This window comes from Camelus bactrianus, chromosome 24, assembly GCF_048773025.1.
Source record: "Camelus bactrianus isolate YW-2024 breed Bactrian camel chromosome 24, ASM4877302v1, whole genome shotgun sequence".
Taxonomy (NCBI): Eukaryota; Metazoa; Chordata; class Mammalia; order Artiodactyla; family Camelidae; genus Camelus; species Camelus bactrianus.
The window spans coordinates 5,333,651-5,349,359 of NC_133562.1; the positions used below are offsets into that span (position 1 = coordinate 5,333,651).

Consider the following 15,709-nt stretch of genomic DNA (forward strand, 5'->3'; position numbering starts at 1 on the left):
AGAGGGAGGGACAAATTAGGGGCATGGGATTAACAGGTACTAACTACTATGAAAATAGATAAGCAACAAGGATGTTACCTACAATGGACTATAATCTGCAAAAATACTGAATCACTATGCCATACACCTGAAACTAACCCAATATTATAAATCAACTATACTTCAATTTTAAAAATTATTTTCGATGAAATAAAAACATCACTAATATATTACCAAGTGATTAACCATCTATACCATCTACCCAACAAGCAGAAAGCAGTTCCAAAGGCTCAGTTAATATGTCAAAGTCTCAGGAACGAATTATAAACCACTTTATTCCCTTCCGACATCCTTTTGAAGGAGTTCGTAAATGTTGACTTACACAGTTAACGACCTGGCTCTAAGGGTTTCTCCATTACTGTGAACAGAGAAAGCTGCAGCTCTTACCAGACTGGGGAATGAGGGGGGAAGGGGAAACCCCAGCTTCCCTCCTACACCAGACGTGTACAATTTGAACACTTCGTGTGCGAGGCACGATGCCATGCACCGCAGGCAGACTGTACAAGTATGTGTGCCAACCACGCCCAGCGGCTGTGCTTCACAGCTGCGGGGGGTTTCTAGTCCGATTTCTTGATCAACCACAAAATGGACTGTTCCTGAGCACCTAAAAGACCCTGATCAGCGTGCCTAAAAACTGATGAATTGCTTAAAATTTTTTAAAAAATTGTCTTGAAAAAAGAACCAGCATTTTAATATTTCCTGACTTCAAGTCAACTACTTACATTTTTACTCACTCTTATTACTCTGTGATCAAGCCCTGTGTTTACAGTCGAAGAAAATTTCTGTCGGGCTCAACCAGAAGGAAAACTCAGTTCTTGTACCCACTCTTTGAAGCTTTCTTACCACAAATGGTTGACTATTATTCTAACACAGTTCCTGCCTTCTCTCTCTCCTCTCTATGGTTTTAATTCCATGACTCCATCCCAATCTCCATTATTTTAAAATTACCAAGAAATTAGATGTCATCAACTAGGAATGTACTGGGGGTTTTTTTGTCTCTTTTCCAACTACCCTATAATCTGGAGAGAGGAAACACATTTAGTATTTGCATTCATCACTGCACGTGATTTTAACAATCCGAGAAATTTGGCTTTCTCGAAACAAAATTATAAATCAAGTCTAAGGGTTTTGAAAATTGGGTATTTTTGAAAGTTTTGTTTACAAAGAGGGCACATTTGTATAAGATACAAGATTAATACTGTTCATTGCCTGACCAAACTAATGTAGTCACCCAGAGTCAAAAATCACATACGAGTGAGGGGGTATAAACTGAAGTGTCGCCCACGTCTACATGCTTCCTTTTTAGAGAAGGGAAACAAACTCTTGAAGTTACTGAGGAGGGAGAGCTAATTCGTTATAATGGAGGTTTCAACATAAAAGGGAAAGAAGAAAGAAAATAACAGATGTTTGGATTTTGAAGAAGATGGAAAACACATCTTAAAAACGTAGTCCACACGACGCGGGTCCCCCTGCCCCAAACGCCAGCACTGTTCTATGAACATGTGTTTTCACGTGCAGCGGTTGGACCTAATGAGAGGCTACAGCTTGCCTTTGTGCTGGAAACTGACTTCCTTCCCCGCATTCAGGGTGCTCCTGTAGCCAGCCCCAGGGCTTCAAGAGCCTGCTCCGCGGTTCCTCGTTAGTATGTCTCACTTTTATAGAACGCCATAGGGAACTCTAAACTATACCTTGCTATTCAAAGGAAAACACAAAATCCCTGCACTTGGAGGGGGCGGCGGGGAGTTGGGGGGTGACCTAGACCATTAAAGGCATTCACAGAAAGTACAGTCGTGATGAAACAATGCATCCGGGAGGAGAGGCACTTGGGCTGCCTGGGAGACATCAATTCCCTGGGGCTGTGGCAGAAAGGACACTGCCTTCTTCCTCTTAACCTGACGGCCCCCTGCGATGGCTCGGGGCAGCAGGCCACCTCAGAGCAGGGGCGGGTGGCAAGGTCCACTGGAGCAAGCCAGGCATTCGAGTCATGTAGCACGACGGGGTGAAGTGCGCCCCTCCTCCTCAGTGGGCAGATACCGCTCACCCGCCATCTGGGTGACAGCATTCCGGGTCAGGGAAACACAGACAAAGGACGAGAGAATCTAATGCCATTACTTTTTGAGTCTTCAGAGACAAGTTCTATAAAAACCGAGGCTAAGACTGTGGCATGGTGATGCCACACGCCCCTGCCCTCACATAGACCTAATTTCCTCTTTCATATGACCCAATAAATGCAATTTCCTCTGAAAGTGTATTTTTTAATAAATAAAATCGGTAGGATGCTAAGATAGGAGTGCTTTTCTGGGTGGGAGAGTGATGCATTTGGTTTCATTTCCTCCGGGTGTCATAATCCTTTGCCACATCAGCAAGGCTACCAAGATTGGAACACTGATTTTAATGTTTCAGGCTTCAATTGACTGTATTCTCCTGGATGTCGACTTGGCTGGAAATTTGGGGTGACGGTACATTTTCAGCTCGATCTGTTTTAATTCTTGTCCTAGACACTACGGACACATGACAGCAGGTTAACCACGTCATTTTTTGGCAGGTCGGTAGAAACATTATTAAATTGGTCTATAAAGTCAAGCAAAATGCACTCAAAATCATCTCCATGTTGATTTTTGTAACCATGGTGCCTGCCACAGAGCAGGCACTCAATAAATAGTTGATGGAAGAATTATGGGGGGAAAGTACATAATTAGAAGGGTGAAGAAATAGACTTTTCCATGTACGATCATAAGAAACTCTTTCCAACCATATTTAAGGTTTCCCTGAAATTAATCACCATCACCAGCAAGTAAAACCAAGATGAGATATCCTTATACATCCAATGATTGTGACTGGTTTCAAAAGAGCTATAGTTTATATGTTAGGAGAATAAATGACATGAAATCCTCATTACACAAAACTTGCCTTTCTTATATAATGTAAATGGTAAACGTGGCATTAGAGTTCTGCTGCTTTCTCCAAAGGATATTTTTTCAAAAGCACCGACAAATGTCATCCCATCTATTTTTAAGCAAAGTGCTGCTGGATAAACAGCTGAATCGTCTAAACCCAATGGGAAAATTCAACTTTAAGTAAGCTATTTTATCTCATTGAAAATAAGAGGTACAGACTGATACAGAACATATGGGGTTTTGCATATGATTACATGCAAATATTATTAACTTTAAATATAAAATTCTAACCCGAGATGAAAAAAATAGGAAAGCACAGTATCTTCAATAATACTTCTTAAAAGATTCTGTTTTCTGATTCTCCTCCCCAACTTTCATCAATTTCCAGTTAAAACCTCTTCCTTAGGTTTTCTTTGCAAGAGACAGAATAGTATCTGTAGATTGCGATCATGTAAAGACAACACAAATTCTAAAAAAACAGACCTATCCTGGCTGTAAATTTTCAGTCTTTCTGCAGATTTTATTTTTTTTTTTAAATAAAAGTGGGTTTGGAGTTTTTTCCACAGAGCTCCTTTTTTAATGAAATTGAGACGTGTTAATTTTGAAAAAAACACAAATGGTATAGAGTTAGAAGTAAAAGCCCTCTGCATCACTGCACCACTATTAACATTTTAACATTTTCCTTCTGATATTTCTTGCATATATTTAAACACAAAAATATATACGTATAAAATGCATATAAACTGTAAACACTATTCAGCATGTTCCCCTATGACTTTCTAATAGACACAGTTGACCTTGGAAGATGCAGGGGTTGGGGCACCCACCCTCCACGCAGTAGAAAATTTGCATGTAATATATAGTCGCCTCCTTATACTGGGTCCCTCCAGATCTGAGATTGCAAATCCTCAGACTCAACCAATCACAACCGTGTAGTACTGCAGCATTTACTATCGAAGAAAACTCAAATGTAAGTAGGCCAGTGCAGTTCACACCTGCATTGTTCAAAGGTCAGCCGTATTGGTCTTCTCTCTGCATCAGTACACAGATCTACCCAATTTTTTAAAGTATCTATTAGGTGCTTCATTACATGGGAGTGAGTGTTCCTTCATTTAGCAAATGCTTAATGCTCATCTACCAAGTGCCAGGCACACTTCCAGATACTGAGAATACAGAATTGAACAAAATAAAATCCCTGCCTTCAAGGAGATTGTACTCTACATACTGAAGAACTAGCATGGTAAGAATCCAGTGAGCAACGTCATTAACTATAGTGATTTTAGCTTTTTACAAGAGATGCCCAGTAACTAAATCTTTAAACCAATCCATCAGTTGAATAAATTACAGATAGTATTTTTGTATTTTCAGCCTTTCCATCAATGCTTTCTTTATGCCATCAACTAAGAAATGGGTTGTGAGTTTTTCATGGTTAATTAAACTAATGCCATAACAGAATTTTTACACATTAATCTATCTTTTGGAAATCTACATCCTCAAGTACCTAAATAAAGATAGTAAAATTCTATCTGAATTGAATCCTCCTTGACTAGCCTATGCTGCAAAAGGGAAGCAGGTTAGAAGCCCCAGGTTTCCTCTACTTTTATTGATCCCGTGTGCTAGAAACTTCTAATTTAAACATTTCATGACACCTAGATGCTTCCTGGACACAATTTTTATGTCTTCTTTTGGTTTCTGTATAACATAAGAACAAAGGAAAGATGTTTTGTAAATCAAAATGAAACAAGTAAATGTATTTCTCCATAGAAAATTCAAGAAAATTATGCCTCCTACAAAATTGCGCAGAAAAATTGTATGTGATCCTTGTTCCAAAAGCCATCCCTAAAACACCACATAAGAAAAACCACTTTTGAATTATTACCTCTGTGCCCCATATATTTATCTCAATTGAAATTAGGTCCGAATTTACATGTAGACGCACTTAGGATGGAAGAAGAGAAGACATCCTCCCCGCTCCCCCAGCTTCCTGCCTCCTTTTACCCCACAATGTCTTACCCACCCCCAGAAAGTATTCTCTGTTTGGGACCTCCTCCAGTGACACCGGAACATTTGCCTAGTTTGGGTAGAAACTAGGAAGCCACTTAATTTTTTTCTGATTTAAGAACTACGTCCTCCTAAACAAATAAAATCCCCTGTGGACATCCTGACACAAAAGGGTTTGTTTTGTTTTATTTTGTTTTATTTTCTGGATGTTGGCCAAATCTATCTCAGGATAAAAGAAACTAATTATTTTTTGCCAAGTGGGATATCATAAGTGGAGCTTAATTTAACAGTTCTCTATTAATTCAGAATTTTTTACTCTGCACAAACAATGGCAAACTTGAGTGGGAGGTTAAGTGCCTACTCACCCAGCGGCAGTGAGGTGTGTATGAATTGCAGGAAGCCAGCCTTGTTACTGAAGAACCAGAATCAGGTCAGTTTGACTCATTACCAAAAAGGTAAAGAAAGAGGGGGGGACCCAAAAAAGCCTTTCTCAAATGAAATATATCTGCATTGTCGCTGTCTGTAGGAGTTCACAACCTCTGTAATGGGAAAAACAGCATCACTGAATAGGAAACGTGGGTATGTGTCACGTATGCGTCAGGGAGAGAAAACCAAAGACTGAATTCCAGTCAATAACTGGCAAGTGAAGGAACAATGGAGGGGGGCGGGGTGTGCCCTTAGCAAAGATTTTTCTACATCCAAAGATAATCGTACATCATCTTGAATAAGACACTCTTACCTTATTACAGCTTTTGCCATAAAAGGTCAGCACGGTCTAAGTTCGTGATAAACAACACAAGACATGAGACACGTACCTATTTTTATAAGCTAATGCCACTTTCATTTCTCTATTTGCTATAAGTCGTTTGCACAGATTCCCTGAGGGAAGGAAACAACGCCATAAGCTTTAGGCAAAGTGTATGTTCCCAAAGCCTGCGTTTTGTTGTGGTTTTTCCTTTCTACACACAGAAGCCACTCTCCATTTTTGTTGTCTACGTACCCATAGAGGGAGATCAAAACAGTTCAACAAATTGTAAAAAGGACTCACGGAGGTGAATCATTTTTTCATTTTGTTGAGTTCACTGGATAAATAGTTGCAGTATGATGAAGCTGAAAGCACACCGGTCCAAGAGAGAAGAGATGGGAATCCGAGCCCAGTTCTGCCATGTGTTAGCCATATACACTGTAATTTACATTCGGGGTGTCAGCTTCTTTCTTTCATGATGACATTTATCAAAGCAGGATATGAATAGATGTTCATCTGAAGAAAAGGAATTGACTTTGATAAACTGAGTGATAAACTCAAGCTTCTTTATTGGCAGACATTCTGCAATTTTTAAGATGCTAATACGGACGGCAACTCTCTAAGAGAACTATGAAATATAGAGCACCCCTCAGATCTCTCCCATTCTGGGAAACCCTCTTCCAACAGAGTATTTCTAAGAATGGGTGATACGCAGAACATGCCTTGGAATACACTGGGTGAGATGACAGTTTTGGGGATCTGCTTGGCTGGTCCTGCCATGGTTTGGTCATGGGCTGAGTGGCGTTCTCTTGACCCTACTGTGGAATGTGGTTGCGGTTCGCTGAAGACCTCCACAGAAACATCCAATTGCAGCTCCCTGGAGGCCACCAAAGACTCTCTTCCGGATGCTGGCTATGCGTCCAATCCCCCAGACTCACCGCGCATGATACTATGCCCCCCCCAACCTACACATGCCCCCTCTTGCCTACACATGCCCCCTCCTCCCGCTACACATCAGAGAGCAGACTTTCCCCGCCATTGGTAGAGGAAAATCCAGGACCAAAGGTTCCCACACTTACTTCCCACTGATCCAAAAATCAGGTATAACTCAGGTGATGTAGTAAAAGACTTCATGAGCACTTTTATTTCATCTCATTTTATTCTACACGTTTTAAATCTTACCTGAGAACCTGCTTGAACCTGGGAAGATAAGCAGGAATAAGACACAGTCCCTGCCAGAGGGATGACATCATCCCTCGTCTCAAGCTGCTTACAGACTGAACAGTGAGAAGGATTTGTAAACAAGTGGTTTTAAAGTATTGTGACAGTTTTCCATGGGTAGGGTGTGCAGGGTATTAGAGTAAATCCTTATTTTTTTAGGTTAGCTCTGTATTTGCTTTACAAAGGCGGGTTATTATGGAATTCTTGGTCTTTCAGAATGTAGAAGGGCTTACATAAAAGATTGGTCTCTGAGCTTTCTTTTTATTTAGTACGGTGTGATGTGCAGATTTTCTTCTTCAGTTGTCAACAAGAAACAACAATTTCGCAGAGGACTCCCTTGCCCTTAAAAACCTGTCAATGAAATTCACGTGCCAGGCGCTCTCCCAGGTGCTGGGCGCAAAGGCAGCACAGCAGAGGCTCACGCTGCTCGGATGGCCTTTGTGGGGCCCCTGGGCACCTGATTACCACCCTGGAAGCTGCCTCTCGAGTTCCCACCTGTGATGGTTGGTTCTGGGTGGCCACCTGGCTAGGCTAGAGGACCCAGTTATTTAGTCAAACCCTAATCAAGGTGTCACTGGGCAGGAATTTTGTAGATATGGTTAATATCTTCAATCAACTGACTTGAAAGAAAGGAGCTGACTCCTGAAAATACGGGTGGGCCAGTCAGGTGGAGGCCTAAGAACAGAGCTGGGGCTTCCAGGAGCAGAAGAAACTCTGCCTGCAGGTGGCAGCCTTAGCTCCTGCCTGAGTGTCCAGCCTACCAGCCTGCCTGGCAGATTTCACACTTGCCACCCCCACAACCATGTAAGCTGATTCTTTAAAAGAAACCTCTGTTGATTCTGTTCTGCACTGAGAAGCCTGACTAACCCACCACCCCTTACACACAGGCCACTGCAGATTCCCCCCAGCACACTGATCTTCCCCACCCCTCAGCCCCCAACCCCTAGGAGAAAAGAGCCTTGGATCCACTACACAGACCACTCCGGGTCAGCTCTAGTACGAAGTCGCAGGCTGTAGGAGCTGGCCCCACGTGGGAACTTAACCATCACTTCCAACATACCTTCTGAATTCCAAGAAACAAACTTTTACTTAATCAATATTATATATACATATATAATATTTATATATACGTTTATATCATCTTTATCCTTACAGTAATTCCCTGAGTATGTATCCCTGCCCTCATTTTATGTTTAAGAACTCTGAGGTTAAAAGAGATAAAGGTCACTGGGCCAAAATCACGTCTAGTAAGTAACAGAGTCAAATTTAAATCAGGTTTACCAGATTCCAAACTCTACTATATTCATTGCACTATGCCCCTTCCCTACAGGTGAAAAAACTGCCTGGTTAAAAATGGCATGGTGGGAAACTATTCCATTTTCTTATGTGCCATGTTTGTAGGTGTGCTGTGTGGGGAAGGAGGTAGAAATCACCTGACATTGATTGAGGGCTAACCATGTGCCAGGCTCCGATTTTAAAAGAGTCCTTGACTGGAATGTCTAGGTTGAATGATACATCATGTCTGTACTTGGACACTTCAAGATTCTAAAGCATGTTCTTCCTAAAGCTTTTTTGTTCCAGCTGCATCTATTTTGGTCATAGATATTTAATGGATTTTTTTCTTCCTTGTTCTTAAATGACAGAGGTTTTGTACTGACATCAAATACCATATCAATTAGGATAAAAAGACAGGATTGTTCTAAGATGAATGAAAGCCTTTTAATTTACTCATTTTAGTTCTGAAAAATGTTTTGAACCCCACAGCCTCTGGCCCTCAGAGGTTGATCTATAAGAACAGGCAAGTGCCTTTTCGTTTTGCTAATGGTTTCCTTCCCCGTGCAAAAGCTTTTAAGTTTGATTAGGTCCCATTTGTTTATTTTTGGGTTCATTTCCCTTGCCTAAGGAGACAGATCTACAAAATTATTGCTAAGATGGATGTCAGAGTGTACCACCTATGTTTTCTTCTAGGAGTTTCATGGTTTCAGGGGCCACATTTAGAGGTACAAACTACTAGGTATAAAATAAATAAGATACAAGGGTATAATGTATGGCACAGGGAATATAGCCAATATTTTATAATAACTTTATATGGAGTATAATCTATAAAAGTATTGAATCACTATGTTGTACACCTAATCACTACATTGTATACTAACTAATATAATATTGTAAGTCAAGTAAATGTCAATTAAAAATGAAAAGAACATGCAAATGCATTCAAGCGTCAGGCTGCCTGCTCTTGCTTTACACACGTTGTGCTGACCCCGCTGGTGGACTCACTCCATCTGGTTGGGCATCTCCAACCTCTGAGTCCCAGCCCATTCCAAAAGACACTCCTGTCTGTCCTTGTTCTGAAGACAGAGAGCCGTTAAGAAATACTCTTCTAGAAAAATACAATCAGTAAATGTAAAGATAACTGAGCACCAGAACACTCAGTTCAAGGAGTGTTACTTCAGGGTCTCATAAGGATTCGTTCAACACGCACATCTTAAGCATTTAGTTTACAGAAGGCACTCGGGAGTAAACGATGATGAATAACATTGTCTCTCTGATTAACAATGAACATGGCGGCACTCCACGCTGGACGCCCCAAAAAGCAGCATTTTTCAAACCAGTGGCCACAACCAATTAGTGGTTCGTGAAATCAATGCAGCAGGTCACAAACAACATTATTTTTCATTAGGTAGAATACAATAGAAGAAAATAGAAAAGAAGAGAGAGTGCGTGGCATGCAGAGTGGTTAAGCAGTTCTTCCTTTCCTTCCGTTGTGTGTGCACAGGCTCTGGCTTCCCAAGTCAGATGTATTCCTTACTGTGAAACAGTCCAAACCGACTTGCACGCTCCAGCTCTACAGAGAGAGGAGGAGGAGGAAACAAGAGCCTTGGACTCAAGAAGCTTGCATCCTGCTGGGAAGATCAAGCTAATTAACGAAGAGCAGAACCCTTTATATGAAGCAGCTAATGATAGGGCTAGCATGAGCCTTGATTTAGTGTCTTAGATGGATTAAGACCAGCAAAAATTCACCGTAATAGTTCATTACTCCTTCCTCCTTGACAAACGTCCTCACTCGGCTCCGAGGACACACACCTCGCCGAGCCTTCTCAGACTGCCCTGCTTGTCCCCTCCCAGCTCCCCAGCCCCCGGGGTCGGACCAAATGGGTTCTTTCCAGATTCACGTAATTTGATAGATGATGGTATCACTGAATTAGAGTGAACAGCATTCAGGAAGGAAAGATTCTACTTTGGCCCACTTTCAGGGGTTGTGAGTGTAACTTGAAATAAAAAGTCCAAGCGCCAAGATGCAGGAGTCACCAGATGACAGTGATGAGAAGCAGGAAATTCTCAGTTGTCTCTCCTTTTCTTCTTTTCTTTTTTTTTTAATTGAAGTATAGTTGAAATACAATGTTGTGTTCGTTTCTGGTGTACAGCATAGTGATTCAGTTATGTATGCATTATTTTTCATACTCTTTTTCATTATAGGTTATCACAAGATACTGAATCTAGTTCCCTGTGTTATACAGTAGGACCTTGTTGTTTACCTATTTTATATATAGTTGTGTGTATCTGCTAATCCTAAACTCCTAATTTAGCCCTCTGCCTTTGGTAACCATAAGTTTGTTTTCTACATCTGTGAGTCGGTTTCTATTTTATAAGTTCATTTGTGTAATTTTTTTAGATTCCACATGTAAGTGATATCATGTGCTATTTCTCTTTCTCTGTCTGACTTACGTCACTTAATATGATCATCTCTAGGTCCATTCATGCTGCTGCAAATGGCATGATTTCATTTTTTTATGGCTGAGTAACTTTCCACTGTAAATATACCACATATTCTTTACCCAGTCATCTGTCAATGGACAGTTAGGTTGCTTCATGGCTTGGCTGTTGTAAACAGTGCTGCTGTGAACACTGGGGTGTGTGGGTCTTTTCAAATTAAGAGTTTTCTCTGGATATATGCCCAGTAGTTGTATCTCAAATCTATTCGGTACTTTTTTATAGATACCAAATATCTAAGTTAATGATTCACAAATGTCATCATTTATAGCCTCATCGGAGGAACTTACTATCCCTAATGATAAACTAAAGGAAATGCTTGCTGAAATTTATTTCAAAATTCATAGTTTTGAAATTAAGTATCAATAGTGGAGATGCTTGAGTTGATATTTCACAGACCCTAAATGAGCTGTGCCATTTGTTCATAATAAGATGATCAGACTTTAAGTTTTAAGGAAAAAGATCCATAATCATAAGCATTTGACAAGCCCTTGGCTCTCCATTCGTGCTGGGAGATTAATAAAATTTTAGCCAACACTGAAGTTCAGTTTTGATGGATGGTATTTCTACACCTGGGCTTCTACTGACCCCGGGAGGAAGATCACTAACCTTCTACCCACACCTCTGCTCCGGAACACCAGGCACAGAATTCTAGTTTGCTTCAGGGAGTTCAATTTTTGGAATCATAGTTACAAAGCACAGGGGATGCGGTGGACAGTGACTGCAACAATGATCTGCCTCTAGTATGTCAGAAAGACACAGTAGCAATGAACAGTTGCATGAAAGATGAACAAAAGGGCTCTGTATTAGCTTATCTTCTATATAGTCAGTGGAAATAAATCTATTTACCATAGACCTAGACTTTGTTGTTTTTATCTTTCTACCTTTTAGGATGTTTGTGTTCTTGCTTACATTTCACTAAAACTTCTAGCCAGGTGTAACTGCTGGACAGATGACAGGTGATCTGTGGACATCGTTTTTTACAGTCTTTTGGTTCTTCCAAGCAGCTAACCATCACTACTGGCTACAGGCTTCAAATGTGCTAGCACTGTGTCTCCCAGCAACTTAATGCTTGTGTTTCATGCTTAATGGAAAGTTCCTAAGTTTTGAAACTTACAGGCAGCAGAATGATAGGAGAAAGAGGAACACATAAACTTGAGTGAGACAAACCTGCCTTTCCATTCTGACTGTGATTGACTAGCTGTAAACTTTACAGTTATTTAATAGCACTAAGTCTCAATTTCCTCATCTCTGCAATGGGATGAATAGCAACACTGGGGTTTTGCATGACCTGAGATAATACTGATGTATAAGGGATGATAAAGTGGGTACCAGCAGGCCCTGGGGCTGACTGCTTCCCCACAGACATGCTGAATGACAGGAGCTATCTGCGTCCCAACACTCTGAGCAAGGGTCCAGAGATGCTCGCTGATGGAACAGGCTGGGAGCACACGCTCAGCCCAGAGCCAAACAAGAGAGCCAGGGCGCGTGATAAGCCAGTGCCTCCCCTATTCCTGAAACACATGGACAAGTTGTGGGGGAGCAAGGTTTCCCCAGAGCAGAATCGTGGTGATGTGACTGCAAGAATCAGAGGTAGAACCAGGGTAGCAAAGCCCACAGAGGTCCACTACAATCAAAACCCAGGGTGGACGGTGAAAGGAATCCGTCTTCCTCCCCTGCCCTCACATCATACGGCAGTCTGGTACCTCAGTTTTGTTTCCTTGCTGTGGTATCAAAAGGCTGTCTTCCCACCAGATGGTGCCCCTATGACATCATCATCGCCTCAGTGACATTTTCTACCAGCCCCCAAAGGCCCGTGGGTCCTTCCCCGCCTTCCAGGGGTCACAGACCCTAAGCCTCTGTGTTTCTCCTGCGTTTCTCCTTTCTCAGTGGCAAAGACTTTGCACAGATAATGTTCAACTCCAGGGGAACTGTTTTACCGCCAAGGAAGAGGATTTATAAGAACACACTACAAACCCAGTAGGTAAATCGGAGGCACTGAAATTTAATACTCATCTCAGCTTGATTTGCTTTAAAGCTATTTTTTATTCTTTTCCTTCATCCATTCCCCAAGGCTTGCCTGATCCACTTAAAACGTGTAACCCCCTTTGAGACCAGGCTGTGTTTTATAAAATGTTTTTGGTGTATCTCCCTAGCACTTGCTCTGGTGTGAGGCACCTGGCTCACCGGTGAGAGTAATTCCATAGGGTCACAGTGTGAATCACCATCTAATAGCACTGTTTACAAAGTTCTATTCAGGAGTATTTAACAATGTCCTTTGGAGAAAGATGTGGCAAAGGGTATCAGCTTTATTTTAAAAGAGGTAGGTATTTACTCTTGCCCTTAAAAGGTAATTTTTAAGCAATCTGAAGCAAATTAAGTTTCACACCAGCTTCGGGCTTTGAGGGCGGTTGCCAGGGAAATCTGATTGCAAAACACCAATCAAGCCTTGGGATCTACGCGTCGTGTAATTGTAATTTTCCTATTCTTGCTCTTTTTTTCCACTTTTGCTATGAGAAGAGCAAGCTAAAAAGGCTACAGGGACATTTATGCCAAGTCGCATTTGTCAAGTTGAAAGCTGTGTGGAGCAGAAAGGCAGTCCTCCCAGCTGCAAAGAAGATGCGAAGGAGCCGAGTGAGTAGGGAATCTGAGAGCTCACTAAAAGTGCTTAGAAGGCCAGCACATCGCAGCCATTTCTGTACAGAGATAGGCGGGAACTCGATACCCAGGGTGAAGCCTCACAAATGCCGAAAAAACACCGGGGTGTTTTTTCCTTGAGAGGGTGGCTGCCCTACAGGTGTCCTCACACCCCACATGCGTTTACGCAAAACCTAACCACCACGGTTGGCGAGGCGCCAGGAGAGGGCGAGCCAGCGAACGCTGTCTGACCTCATGATTGCTTTCCGTTTTTATGATTTTAAACGCTTTCATCCCTGCTAGCAAATAAGGGACAAGATCATATGCTTATTTCAATAGTTAGCATTTTTAAAAAACACAGAGCTTGGGAGCATGCCCTCCGTTTTTTGTTTCTGGTTTTTTTTTTTTTAAGTTTATCTGCAGTCAATCAGTGTACATTCATCAGAGGCAGGGTGATAGCATTACAAGCTTTGGTATCAGACAAATGCAGACTCCTACTGGTTATGATGACCTTGGGCAAGTCATTCCAGCTTTCTGAGTCTCAGTTTTACAGCTGGAGAATGGAAACTGGAATGCCTAATTCACAGCACTGCTGGACAGATTAAAACGGAGTAGTGTAGGTTTCACTTCCAGCCCTTTGAGATTATTCTATAAACGTGAGATTATTCTGTAAATCTCAGCTCCCTAGCTCTCCTTTTGTACATTCAGGTTTTCCTTCTCATAATTCCCTTCCGGGTGAAGCACAGGAAAGGCCAAAGAGGTCAGCCCCCTCAGCCAGAGCCAAGTGCCCTCGTTTTCCTGGTTGTTTTACTTGAAATAACCAATTGTTGAAGAAATCACCAGCTGCCGAGGGGGCGCCTTGCAAATGTAAACCTATTTTTGATGCCCACTGTTTCAGCCACAGCTCTTCCTTGCTGTTATCATCTTTATTTCTACCTAATCAACCAAATGCCGCAGTTATTTCTCCCAGCTTCTCTGGTTCCTGATGAAATAGAACTTTGCTTTAAAAATCTCACCTCAGCCTTCGGTTTCAGCGTTCTCCTCCCACACCCCTGCGGTCCAGGACTGCTCACAGATTTGCACCGGCCTCCCCTGGGAGATGTCAGGGCCCATGCTCCATTCCAGCTGTCCCGGCTTTCTAAGTGTCTGCATTCCTTTTGTGGCTCTCAGATTTCCCAAAATCTCACGCATTTTCATTACTCCAAACCTCACCATCCAACGTTCCCATCCTGAGATAATCCGCTCCCCAGGAGTCACTCACACATGGCTTCATCTCCCAGACACCCAGCCATCATCTCTCTGACCATCATTGGCACAGAGTGTCCATCTACATTGAGTTACACTTTGTGACAGCAGTTAAGCCAACGCAGAGACTCAAACCACATGTGCTTTGAAAGAGCCTTTTTAAAGTAAGACTTCCCATGTCTGCATTAGTATTTCTTATCACATTAATTTCAAGGCATGTAATTCTTTACTACTTTTTTTCCTCCAGACAGACGTTAAAACTCTAAAAAGTTATTGTCCTACCTGAAATATGTGTTCATTAGGTGATCATAAGATGACAGTTGCTACAAAACAGCCAAGATCTAAATACAGAGGGAAAAATTCCCTGGACTGTGCATGGCAGATCCTCCTTTGGGCAGTGTCACCCTAGACCTGCTACTAACCTCCCTGGACTTCAGTTTCTTTATTTAACAAGCTGAGATGGTAACACTTACTCTTCTTATCCTTCGAAATAGTTGTAAGGACCATGAGACATTATGTGAACTTATGTTTTTTGCAAAAGCCTAACAGAGGTGAATGCTGTTATTAATTTGATCACCAAGAAACAGGAACATACGGTGCCAGCACTGCTATCCCGGATTACCCCATCCTTGTTCTTATTTTTGCACATAGTCTTTAAAAGGCTTCTTGATGGATTCCTGAGACCCATATTTTTCACATGTAGCGTCTTTGATACTGGAATGGCTCATATAATCTACAGAGTGTCAGAATTTAATTGGTGGTGATTGTTTCTTTCCTAGTGGTACAAAAAAATATTGGGGTGTTTGCACTGGCATCTTAGACTGAATAAAATGTGGCATTTGGATCTTAGGGGAAAGATGAAGATGGGAAACTTTATTAACCAAGTGGGGATAGGACCTCCCCCAACAAAAAAATCAGCAAAGTGTTCGAGACATTCAGATGGAAGGAATTACCTTGAATCATACCATTTTAAAGGTTCCCTGTGGATTCCTAGCTTATTACAGCTTTAGGTCTCCCAGAACTAGTGTGACCCTCTTTCAATTGAGTTTGGGGAAGGCTAAAAAGGAAAAAAAAATTGGCAGCAAGAGAAGATACCCACTTCTAAAGATCTTAGAAGAGAGAGAAATACATTTTTGAGTCTGTGGGCCAA

At 41.7% G+C, this 15,709-nt stretch overlaps 1 protein-coding gene across 8 annotated transcripts in view; it reads left to right on the forward strand.

The window, feature by feature from the left end:
• The window catches only part of DLGAP1 (DLG associated protein 1), a 383,227-nt gene that overhangs the window by 191,628 nt on the left and 175,890 nt on the right, over positions 1-15,709 (forward strand). The window contains exon 2 of one of the 8 annotated variants that reach the window (XM_074352499.1): positions 13,198-13,311. The exons of the other annotated variants lie outside the window; for them this stretch is intronic. Coding sequence (XP_074208600.1) covers positions 13,198-13,311 — 114 coding nt within the window. The remainder of the gene's footprint in view (positions 1-13,197; positions 13,312-15,709) is intronic. 8 annotated transcript variants of the gene reach the window in all.